Source organism: Anomaloglossus baeobatrachus, chromosome 3, assembly GCF_048569485.1.
Source record: "Anomaloglossus baeobatrachus isolate aAnoBae1 chromosome 3, aAnoBae1.hap1, whole genome shotgun sequence".
Taxonomy (NCBI): domain Eukaryota; kingdom Metazoa; phylum Chordata; class Amphibia; order Anura; family Aromobatidae; genus Anomaloglossus; species Anomaloglossus baeobatrachus.
In genome coordinates this window covers 180,639,261-180,652,198 of record NC_134355.1, presented here as the reverse complement: position 1 = coordinate 180,652,198, position 12,938 = coordinate 180,639,261, and the positions used below count along the sequence as shown (strand labels likewise).

Below are 12,938 nucleotides of genomic sequence, written 5' to 3'. Positions count from 1 at the left end.
GGTTATGTGTCTATCAGTTTTGCACATCGAGAGACTGAAATTCCTACCCATTTTTCCTTTGCAAATAGCTCGAGCTGAGTGAGGTTAGATGGAGAGCATTTCTGAACCGCAGTTTTCAGCTCTTTTCACAGATTCTCGATTGGATTCAGGTCTGGACTTTGACTTGGCCATTCTAACACCTGGATACGTTTATTTGTGAACCATTTTATTGTAGATTTTGCTTTATGTTTTGGATCATTGTCTTGTTGAAAGACAAATATCCGTTCCAGACTCAGGTCTTTTGGAGACTCCAACAGGTTTTCTTCAAGAATGGTCCGTATTTGGCTCCATCCATCTTCCCATCAATTTTAACCATCTTCCCTGTCCCTGCTGAAGAAAAGCAGGCCCAAACCATAATGCTACCACCACCATGTTTGACAGTGGGGATGGTTTGTTCAGGGTGATGAGCTGTGTTGCTTTTACGCCAAACATATTGTTTGGCATTGTGTCCAAAAAGTTCGATTTTGGTTTCATCTGACCAGAGCACCTTCTTCCACATGTTTAATGTGTCTCCCAGGTGGCTTGTGGCAAACTTTAAACAACACTTTTTATGGATATCTTTGAAAAATGGCTTTCTTCTTGCCACTCTTCCATAAAGGCCAGAGACTTGATTACACACAGGTGGCTTATATTTATCATCATCAGTCATTTAGGACAATATTGGATCATTCAGAGATCCTCAATGAACTTCTGAAGTGAGTTTGCTGCACTGAAAGTAAAGAGGACGAATTATATTGCACACCCCAATTTTCAGTTTATTTTTTTTTACAAAAGTTTAAAATAAGCAATAAATTTCGTTCGACTTGACAATTGTGTCCCACTTGTTGATTCTTCACCATAACATTAAAAATGTGATCTTTATGTTTGAAGCCTGAAATGTGGGAAAAGGTTGAAAAATTCAAGGGGGCCGAATACTTTCGCAAGGCACAGTATGGACTATAATACAAATAAAAAGACACTAGGCTATGAGCATGGCCTATGCTTTACAAGAGAGATCCTGCAGCTGCTTTCTCCTTTCAGATATTGCACAGCATGCTGCAGTTACTGAGAAGAACCCTCTTCACAGCTTCAGTGGATAAGGAAGCTCCGAGCAGAAATTATGTGATGAGATCATGTAGCAAATCGTAGGCTTTCTCAATGTTGAAAAAAATGAGGATAGTGTAGTGTTTAGTACATGATAGTGATCACATAGTAGGAGCAGGGGGAGTCAGGCCGATGAGTAAATGAAAAGAAAAACAAACATAAAATTCTTTAAAAGTCCAGGTACTCTGCACCCCAAAACTGCCACAAAGTTAGCCATTAACCATACATAAATGTGATATAAGACACAAATACTGGAAAAATAGACAAAACCTTCCAAATGCTAATACAAGATGACTGCTGTGAATAGCACAACCACTCATATTTTCCCTAAGAACCATAATATGTTTTATACCTAGAACAGTATTATCACCAGTTTTGTTATATGTCTTTTTTAAGAAAAATTATAGAGTATATTGGGAGAGAAACTGTCTCCCCAGAATTCTTTCTACTGCCTGTCTGGCCTGGTAATTGCTTCCTCATTAAAAATGTCTTATCTAGCTGCAGAAGATAATTTCTGTGACAACCTGAAAAGCTGATGCTGGAGATAAATCTCCACATCTGGAAGATATGATTCTGTTCTAAGACATTGTGTCAGCTGTCTTATAGCGCCTTATGTCACTAAAACCAGACGAACAAAAGAAAAATGCATGATAATGAAGGAACAAATTTATATCTGCAAAACATAAATAAAAATATCTGTCCACTTATATGTCCATCGTCTATTCATACAATGATTGTACATGGCATCTGAAACATGAAATATCCAGACATATTCTGTCCAGTATCCATAGCAATTTATTGGACAGATGCTCGTATTACTGGCTCACACGTCTTGTACATTGCACAGACATGGAACATGAGGCCTGTGTCCCCTTAGACAGTTTCTAGGGGTGTCTTATGGATTTTTTTTATGCTTTATTTGGAAAAGGATACCTTATCTAAATAAAAATAAACTTCTAGGTTGCCAAAATTTGAAAAACTGTTTAAGATAGCACAAATGTAAGAAATATGGTCTGCATCTCCTACTATATGTCAAAGCCTTTATTGAAGGGTCTATATGCACCTGTGTGTGTTTCCCATTTAAAATTCACTCGGACAGCAGAATGATATCTGGTAGTATCGATTGTTCATCCTTAACCCCTTCACGACCAGCTTATTTTGAGCTGGGGTTTTTTTCCGCCTTCCTTCCTCCGAGAGCCGTAACTTTTTTTTATATTTCAATCTGGTCATGTGAGAGCTCGTTTTTTGCGGAACGAACTGTACTTTTAAATTAAACCATGAGTTTTACCATATAGTGTACTGGAAAACGGCAAAAAAACTCCAAATGCGGAAAAATTGCAAAAAAAATGCGATTGCACTATTGCTTTTGAGATATTTTATTCACTGTGTTCACTATATGGTAAAACTGATGTGTCGGTGCGATGCCTAAGGTTAATGTGAGTTCGTAGACACCAAACATAAATAGGTTTACTTTTATCTAAGGGGATAAAAAAAAAAATCTGAATTTTGTCCTAAAAAACTGGCGCATCTTTTGCGCCATTTTCCATGACCCGTTGTGTTCTCATTTTTCGGGATCAGTGGCTCAGTGATGGCTTATTTTTTTGCATCTTGGGCTGACATTTTTAATGGTAACATGTTTGCGCCAATGCTAAGTTTTGATAGCCAGTTATTGCATTTTGCTCAAAATCTACGGCGATGAATAAATGTAATTTTGGCGTTTGGAATTTTTTTCCCACTACGCCGTCTACTGATCAGATTAATTGATTTTATATTTTAATAGATTGGACATTTCTGAACAAAGCGATACTAAATATGTGTATATTTTTTATTATTTTAACTCTTTAATTTTCAATGGGGCGAATGGGGGGTGATTTCAACATTAAGGTTTTTTATTTTTTTTAATTTTTCAAAACTTTTTTTAACCTTTTTTTATTTTATTACTCACTCTAGGGAATTTTAAGGATCAGCAGTCTGATCGCTCATTCATTTCTCAAGATCAGAGCAGCACAGCTCAGACTGGGAAAAATTATCATCTCCTGTAACCTGCAGTACTCAGCTGCTTCTTACAGGACCTGATGTGAGCTACAGGAGTCATCACATGACCCTGTGCTATCATGACAACCATCGGATCCACATGATCACATCACGTGACTTCCGGTGGCGGCCTGTGAGTATGCGACTACTGCGATCACTGTTAAAATGGTGCTGTCACATCTTGACGGCACCATTTAAAGGGGTTAACAGGTACAGGTGGTTAGCGATTACTCTCGTATCTGCGAGGCACACCCGTCAGCTGTACAAATCAACTGACATGTGCGCAGATCCCCACCTTCAGCAAGCAGCAGCAGATGAGGATTAACACTATGACCGCAGGGACGTAATATTATTGCCCGCGGTCGTTAAGGGATTAAAGGGGTTGTCCACAACTAGATCAGCCCCTTCTGATTCCACTTTTTTCCACCAGTGAAAATAAGACCCTGTACTCACCTCCGTTCTGGTGCTGTTCCAGCGCTATCAGTAATCGCAGTTCACGTCACATTGTGACGCCACGCGAACCCTATGTCCAATCACCACTGACTTCTTTCTCCCCACCTTTGGATGAAATAAGTTAATCAACAGGAAGTGACGCTGCAGCTGCCACTCACTTCCTGCTGATTGCTGATTTGTTCCAAAGGCATGACGAGAGAATTCAGCTGTGATTAGACATGGGGCTCGTATTACATCACAATGTCACGGGAGCCCTGAATTGCAATTACCAACAGCTCTGGAATGGCGCCAGAATGGGAGGTGAGTACAGGGTCTTTAATTTTAACCGGGCGAAACAAGTGGAATAAAAAGGGGTTGTCCTAGTAGTGGACAAACCCTTTACCCAGAAATTATAACCATACATGCCTAGTATTTTCTATAACTGCAAACCTTAACTATTAACAATATACACAAAGCATAACATTTCTAATATAATTCTTTTATTTGTTTGTTTTCAGAAGTGAAAAACTTCAGCGATGCTCCCAATGCAAATTTGCCAGATATTGCAATTCTCAATGCCAGGTATGTGATTATCTTGATTGTACAATCAATTTTGGCACATGTGCTACCATTTTACTATGGTATGGATAATGTTTAAAGGGGTGACTGGAAAAAAAAAGTGCTCACCTTGTCAATCCCTTAGCAATCCAAAGAACGCCTGCCAATCTTTGTTTACTGGCTGCTAATGATTGTGTTATATCGGTCTCAGCAATTTCATGCCATCCTTGATGACATAAACACTCCGTGCATGCAACACCTTCAATGTATTTCAGTGCATATTTAAAATTAGTTTCCATTTCCACTTCAGAAACCTGATAATAAAGTGGATCTATCACCAGATTTCACAATACACACAGTATAAATTATTAAATAACCCTTATTATTTGGTGTGAAAATTCATGTTAGAGTGGCAGTGTAATCCTGACAGGATTTTATAAGGACAGCTATAAGATGAAATAGTTCATTAATCCATGTGTATTAAATGTCCAGCCATCTGGCATTACTGACATCTGCAGCTTGTACTGAGCAGTGTGAGATCTCAGCAGCAGGAGGCAAGCTAAGAGGGAGTGGTTAATCAGTCTAGGTAGCCAGAAGTTCAGTTAAAGGGAATCTGTTAGTAGAATTAACCCTCCTAAACCATCTATTTGGGCATGTAGGTCATTGAAAGTTGAATAAATTGATCTGCAATGTGATATCTTGTTTCAGAGAAATTCATGTTTTTCTTATATGCAAATGAGCTCTTAAGAACTATTGGCCTTACACAGATAACCCTGAGAATCTGCCTATGGGGCTTATATTAAATGAAAGGAAGTTTTAACAGTGGTGGACATGTAATGACTGACACTCTGCTCTCCCAATCACACACAGCTCTGCATTGAGATCAGATCTAGTACAGTACAGCAGAGCTAAAACAGTACAGCAGAAGTGAAGCTTGTCTCATTACAGAAACATTTGCAGCAGTTGTCCTCTCACAGAGCTTCAGCTTTCCTCTTACAGGCAGCCAGTGTGTGGAGAGGACAGAACAGCAGAGCTGACAGCACTGTGAGAGATCAACTGCAAATGTGTTTGTTGTGTTTATAATGAAACAGGCAGTGCCAGCGTCACCACTCGCCACACCTGGGCTAGTACTGGGGCCTCTGGCAAACGGGGGGCATTCACCATCCGGAGGAGCGGTGACCTTTTCTACAGCCCCTGGGCTGATTCCCGGGGACTACAGTGCCCAGGACAGCTGCCGCACATTGCTGGCTGCTGACCCCTTAAACCCACACCTGCATGTTCACTGCTTAACACTGCGTGCACATGCATTGTAGAATAGAATTCATCTGTGGGCTGCGTTAATGTTTTCCCATCCCACAGATGAAGAGAGGAATGGAATCCCCTAGTGCTGTGTCCCCCCCAGCAACGTGTATGTCCCAACAGCAGCATATATGCCCACTCATCAATGTCTATGCCCCTCCGGTAACATTTATGCTCCCCAAGTAACATGTATGCCCCCCAGTAATCTCTATGAACCCAGTGATGTCTGTGCTTACCAGTAAATCTATTCCTCCAGTGATGTCAATGCCTCTAGTCTCCCCAGTAGTCTCAATTCCTGTTTTGGAGATAGAAATGGGCACCTGTACGGCCACAAAGGCTGCGCCAATGATATGTCCGTCCCTGCATTTCTGACAGTTGGAACAGATTTCTGTCGGACAGAAATGACTGTTCTGTAAACAGACAATTTGGCAATTTTTTGATACATACACCTCTGGCAAACATACATACAGCTCTGGCAAAAATTAAGAGATTACTGCAAAATTTTTAGTTTTTCAGATTTTTCTCTTTATAGGTATATTTTTGACTAAAATGTAAATTGTTTTATATTCTATAAACTACTGACAACATGTCTCTGAATTTCCAAGCAATAAATTTTGTATTTATTTTCTAAAATTGAGAAATGGTCAAAATAACAAAAAAATGCATTGCTTTCAGACCTCAAATAATGCAAAGAAAACCAGTTCATAATAATTTAGAAACAACAATACTAATAATGTTTTACCTCAGCAAGAGCTCAAAAATCAATACTTTGTGGAATAAACATGACTTTTAATCACAGCTTTCATGCGTCTAGGCATGCTTTACACCAGTCTTTCACACTGCTTTTGGGTGACCTTATGCCACTCCTGGGGCAAACATTTAAGCAGTTCTTCTTTGATGGCTTGTGACTATCTATCTTCCTCTTGGTTACATTCCAGAGGTTTTCAATGGGGATCAGCTCTGGAGTTTGGGCTGACCATGACAGGGTTTTGATGTGGTGGTCCTTCATACACACATTGATTGACCTAGTTGTGTGGCATGGCGCATTTTCCTGCTTGAAAAAACAGTCCTCAAAGTTCAAGAGGAAGATGGATAGTCATAAGCCATCAAACAAAGAATAACTGCTTAAATGTTTGCCCCAGAAGTGGCATAAGGTCACCCAAAAGCAGTGTGAAAGACTGGTGTAAAGCATGCCTAGACGCATGAAAGCTGTGATTAAAAATCATGGTTATTCCTCAAAATATTGATTTCTGAACTCTTTCTGAGTTAAAACATTGTTTCTAAATAATTAGGAACTTGTTTTCTTTGCATTATTTGACATCTGAAAGCAATGTATTTTTTTGTTATTTTGACCATTTCTCATTTTCAGAAAATAAATACAAAATTTATTGCTTGGAAATTTGGAGCCATGTTGTCAGTAGTTTATAGAATAAAAAATAATTTACATTTCACTCAAAAAATACCTATAAAGAGAAAAATTAGAAAAGCTGAAAATTTTGCAGTGGTTTCTTAATTTTTGACAGAGCTGTATATAGACATGTATGAACTGTCCATATTTTTTTCTTAGGATCTTTTGTTTAAATATGGGATCCTTATGTATATGCATTATATTTTTAATTTGAATTACCATGAATTTCCATGAATTTAGTGCTTATAACCAATGTTTGGTGCAAACTTGAATGAAGGTGGTTGTGTGTAAAAATCAGGTTTTACTTTGAAGATAAAAAATATAGATTCTGCTACCAATAGGAACTTAGCTGTGTGTAGAACCAATTTTTAAGACATTTGTGATTAACAGCCAAATATCGCTTGGTTTTACTTCCATGTTTTTAAAAGTAAAGAGATATATTGGTGAAGGTGACTGTGGTATAGTTCTGTTCTGTGGTATAGTTCACAACTATAGTTGTGGTATAGTTAGTGGTATAATATATGTGGTAAAGTTGTATATATGAACTTTTCCCACCTTGATTACTTTTACATTTTTGATATTACTTTTGCTGAATTTTAGTAATGATGGGCGGACCCGGACTGTTGATGGGCGGACCCGGACTGTTGTCCGTGCGATTTGAAAAGTCTCCGGGTGTCGAACCGAGCCCGGAATTCTCAGGGAATTCTAGCTAATCATCGGGGTTCGGCACTCGGGTAATACAAAAAAAATAAAGAAAAAATAATAAAGCAAGTGGCGCTTCATACTTACCGAGCCTCCAGCGCGGCTGTAACTGCTCCGGCGGCCGCTCATTCACTTCCGGGTTGCACATTAGGCTCATGCATATACAGTGCTTTTCCTGTGGCTAATAAAGTGGTGAAAGTTGGTGGGTTTTTTTGTCTTTTATTTCAAATAAAGGATTTTTTCAGTGTTTTGTTTTTATTTATTTCCACTTACAGATTAGTAATGGAGGGGTTCTCATACACCCTTCCCATTACTAATCTAGGGCTTGGTGGCATCTGTGAGCTGCCATTAACTCCTCATTACCTCGATTGCCACCGCACCATGGCAATTGGGAAGAACCAGGTAAAGTGCTGGGATTGTTGCATCTAATGGATGCGACAATCCGGGGTGGCTACAGGCTACTATAGAGAGCTTTAAACTAGAACAGCATGGGAAGGGAAGAAAATGTCCAGGGAAAGCCATACAGGTGACAAATACTATTGAAAACTCTGCTGTTAGTAATGGAAAGGAAAAACTAAGACAAAAAAATCTGAATAATGAAAATATGGGGGAATGTAAAAACAATCACAAACTAAAATGTTTTTATACAAATGCACAGAGCATGGGCAACAAACAAGGAGAATTGTAGTTACTAACGCAGGAAAATAAATTTGATGTCATTGGCATCACTGAAACTTGGTGGAACGATACACATGACTGGAATACAAGGCTAGAAGAATACAACTTATTTGCAAGAAACAGACATAATAAACGAGGAGGAGGTGTCGCATTGTATGTTAGAAAATCATATATCTCCACAGAGATTGAATCTTCAGAGACTGGGAGATGACTTCTGTGGAAGTTGTTTGGGTAAGAATACAAGGAGAAAACAGGGGAAAGAACACCATTGTACATTGTACTACCATTGTCCTACAGGCCGCCTCAACAAGCAGAGGATATGGATAAACTTTTTATACATCAGATGACCAACTTCTCAAAAAAATATGATGTTGTGATCATGGGAGATTTCAACTATCCAGACGTTTGTTTGGGAATCTCTCTCAGGCAAAAGTAACAGTTCCAACAAATTCCTATCTTCTGTTGCTGGCAACCTTATCTTCCAAAAGGTAAAGGAGAAAACAAGGGGATCTGCTACCTTGGATCTAATCCTTACAAACAGGGAGGAAATGATTGAGGAGGTAAGGGTGGCAGGGACGCTGGGAAGCAGTGACCATGCTATCATACAGTTTTGGATAACTAGAGGAGAAAGACCTGTGAAAACTCAGACTTCAAGGCTGGATTTCAAAAAGGCAGATTTTAAGGGACTCAGAAAGAGGATAGCAGGGATTCAATGGCCTTATGTCCTTAAGGACAGAAATGTCCATGAAGGATGGGACATCTTGAAACATGAGATTCTCAAAGTGCAATCGGTAACAATCCCTAAAAGAGGGAAGAATAAGAAATATTTAAGGAAATCAGGATGGATGAACACAGAACTTAAACACATGCTAAAAAGGAAAAATTAAATGTTTATTAAATGGAAAGCGGGAGGCATATCTAAAGAAGAATATAACACCGTCTGCATAACCTGCAGGGCACACATCAGATTAGCCAACGCTGATAATGAAATAAGGCTTGCAAGAGGTGTCAAAAGCAATAAAAAGGAATTTTGGAGTTATGTCAAAAAGAAAAGTCAAAGATGTTATAGGAATTTGAAGTTGTAAAAAAATGATGTTGAGATGGCCGAACTTTTAAATTGTTATTTTCCATCTGTTTTCTATGAAAATCTAAATGTAAAATCAACCAATCTTCACTGTTCTATTGTAGGATTAGAAGAATCCAGGCCATCAATAAACAAAGAGATAGTGAGAGAATACTTAGCTAACATTAATGAATTGAAGTCCCCAGGTCCAGATGAATTACACCCCAGAGTACTGAAGGAGATAGCAGAGGAAATATTAGAACCACTCTTCATAATTTTTGAAAATTCTTGGAGAACAGGAGAAGTTCCAGAAGACTGGAGAGGAGCAAATGTTGTCCCCATCTTCAAAAAAGGGAAGAAGATGGACCCAGGGAACTACAGGCCTGTGAGCCTGACTTCCATACCAGGAAAGATCTTTGAACAAATTATTAACCAACATTTATGCAAGTACCTTTATGAGAATGAAGTGTTTAACCAGAGCCAGCATGGTTTTGTAACTAATAAGTCACGTCAGACTAACTTACTTTCCTTCTATGACAAAATCACTCACTGGGTGGATCAGGGAAATGCAGTAGATATATTATATCTTGACTTCAGCAAAGCATTTGACAAAGTATCTCATACAATCCTTATTGAAAAAATGACCAGGTGTGGAATGGACAAGGCAACTGTCAGATGGATTCGTAACTGGCTTAGTGATTGGAGTCAAAGAGTGGTCATAAATGGCTTCACATCCAGTTGGAAGACTGTCTCAAGTGGGGTACCACAGGGCTCTGTCCTGGGCCCCTTGTTGTTCAATATCTTTATCAATGATTTAGATGAAGGAATTAAGGGTAAACTGATTAAATTTGCTGATGACACAAAGCTAGGAGGAATAGCTAATACTAGAGAAGAGAGAGAGAGGATTCAACAAGATCTAAACAAGCTGGAACAGTGTGAAATCACTTTTCATCCTATTGAGTGTAAATTGGCGTGAAGAAGGCCTGCATTTGGGCCGAAACGTCCCCTTCAGTCAGTCTGTTTGCAAAATAAATTAAATTAAAAAAATCCTTTTGACAAAGAAACAAATCTGCTGATATTTGTTCCTTTATTATCTCTACGAGAGTGCAGTGGCTTGGGTATATTGTAGTTTGGACCTTGGTCCCCTCACTAGCACCTCAACCCCCTTACCTGGCACACCATATATTCTAAGCTGGAACAGTGGGCAGCAACTAATAGAATGGTTTTTAACAGGGAGAAATGCAAAGTCATACATCTTGGCAAGAATAATGAAAAGAGCATATACAGATACAGCATGGGAGGAATAGAGCTATCCAACAGCAAGTGTGAAAAAGACTTAGGTATACTAATAGATCACAGACTGAACATGAGTCAACAGTGTGATGCAGCAGCAAACACCATTCTAGGATGTATTAACAGAAGCATACAGTCTAGATCACGTGAAGTCATTATCCCCCTTTACTCCTCTTTGGTAAGACCTCATCTGGAATATTGTGTCCAGTTCTGGGCACCACATTTTAAAAAAGACATCAACAAACTGGAGCAAGTTAAGAGAAGATTGACCGTAATGGTGACTGGTCTGCAAACCATGTCCTATGAGGAACAGTTACAGAATTTAGGATTGTTTAGCTTGCAAAAGAGAAGACTGAGAGGAGACCTAATAGCTATCTTCAAATATCTTAAAGCCTGTCACAATGTAGAGGAATCAGTTTTATTCTCATTTTCACAAGAAAAGACTAGAAGCAATGGGATGAAACTGATGGGGAGGAGACACAGATTAGATATTAGAAAAACGTTTTGACAGTGAGGGTGATCAATGTGTGGAACAGGCTGCCACAAGAGGTTGTGAGTTCTCTTTCAATGGAAGTCTTTAAAAAAAGGTTGGATGGACATTGTCTGGGATGATTTAGTGAATCTTGCTTTGAGCAGGGGGTTGGACTAGATGACCCAGGAGGTCCATTCCAACTCTAATATTCTATGATTCTATGACTGGGGGTTTCCAGTAACCATGGGTCTCCCCAGCCTTAGAATACCATCCCTCAACTGTCAGGCTTTAACATGGCTGAGTGTCACAATCAGTAATTGTGGGGGACCGCACGTTGTTTTTTTAAAATTATTTATTTAACTAATTAACAAGAAAAGAAAAAAAAAAAGCCGCATGCTGTTCCTCTTATGTTCATAAATATCCAAGATAAGCACACAGCTGGGAGCTGCAGCCTGTAGCCATATGCTTTACCTGTGTTGAGTATCAGAATATTGGGGTACTTTGCCTATTTGTTTATTTATTTACTTTTATATGATAGATGCTCATAGCACCTGTGATTGGAAGCAGTCAGCTGACACTCAGGGTGGGGAGCACATCTGACTGCAACCAACCACAGACATTGGTGGGTGGGGAAAGCAGTGCATATGCATGAGCCTAAGTTGTGGCCCCAGAGGTGAATGGAGCAGTTACAGCCACGCCGTAGCCTCGGTATGTATAGCGTGCCTGCCTCTATCCCCCTATCCCACCATTTTTAATCGTCAGATTCTGGTTGCCAAAGACTTATATGGGGACCGGTGTTCAGCTAGTTATCCGGGATCAATTCCGGGCCGGAACTGATAATGACATCACGTTTCCCTTGTATCAGAAGTCCAGTATCTCGGAGCAATGCTTGACTCTGTTGCGTCCTTCAGATTTCCGAGCTAGAGATGGGCAAATAGTAACTATTTGTGTTTGGATTATTCGTTGCAAATTCCAAAGTACTATTCTGGTATTTGTCACAAGTAACAAATCTAATGCAAGTTAATGGGGAAAAGAGCTTTTTTTTTTGCTATGCTGAATACTAGAAGAGTGGTCTGTATTATTATTATTATTATTATTATTATTATTATTGTTATTATTTTATTATTATTGCGCCATTTATTCTATGGCGCTTTACAAGTGAAATGGTATACGTACAACAATTATTAACAGTACAAAACAGACTGGTAAAGGAGGAGAGAGGACCCTGCCCACGAGGGCTCACAGTCTACAGGGAATGGGTGATGGTACAGTAAGCATTATCTGAACAGTAGTTAGTATTCGCCCATTACTAATCCAAGCTCTTACCACCACCTGTTGCCTCCAACTCAAAAATATTCCCAGAATCTGGCCTTTAAAAAGCCAATCCAATGCAGATGTTTGGTTTTTTTCAGCTCCAGAGTTGTGGTTTAAATCTAAAGGGGACTTTACACAGTAGTGATATCGGCACCAATATCGCTAGTGTGCGTACCCGCCCCCATCGTTTGTGCAACACGAGCATATCGCTGCCCGTCGCGCACAAAATCGCGCTCCCCCGTCACATGGCTTACCTGCCCTGCGACGTCGCACTGGCCGGCGATCCGCCTCCTTTCTAAGGGGGCGGGTCATGCGGCGTTACAGCGACATCACACGGCAGCCGGCCAATAGAAGTGGAGGGGCGAAGATGAGCGGGACGTAACATGCCGCCCACCTTCTCCTTCCGCATTGCCAATGGAGGCAGGTAAGGAGATGTTCCTCGCTCCTGTGGTGTCACACACAGCGATGTGTGCTGCCGCAGGAATGAGGAACAACATCGCTATTGAGAGGTAAACGATTTTTTGTTGTAGGGCGACCTCTCAGCGGTAAACGATTTTGGCCGC

At 39.8% G+C, this 12,938-nt stretch overlaps 1 protein-coding gene across 3 annotated transcripts in view; it reads left to right on the top strand.

Annotated features, from left to right (window-relative positions):
• The window catches only part of SMYD3 (SET and MYND domain containing 3), a 1,114,514-nt gene that overhangs the window by 117,949 nt on the left and 983,627 nt on the right, over positions 1-12,938 (top strand). For all 3 annotated transcript variants that reach the window (XM_075339604.1, XM_075339603.1, XM_075339605.1), the window contains exon 2: positions 4,107-4,170. In XM_075339604.1, the coding sequence (XP_075195719.1) occupies positions 4,107-4,170 (64 nt within the window). The remainder of the gene's footprint in view (positions 1-4,106; positions 4,171-12,938) is intronic.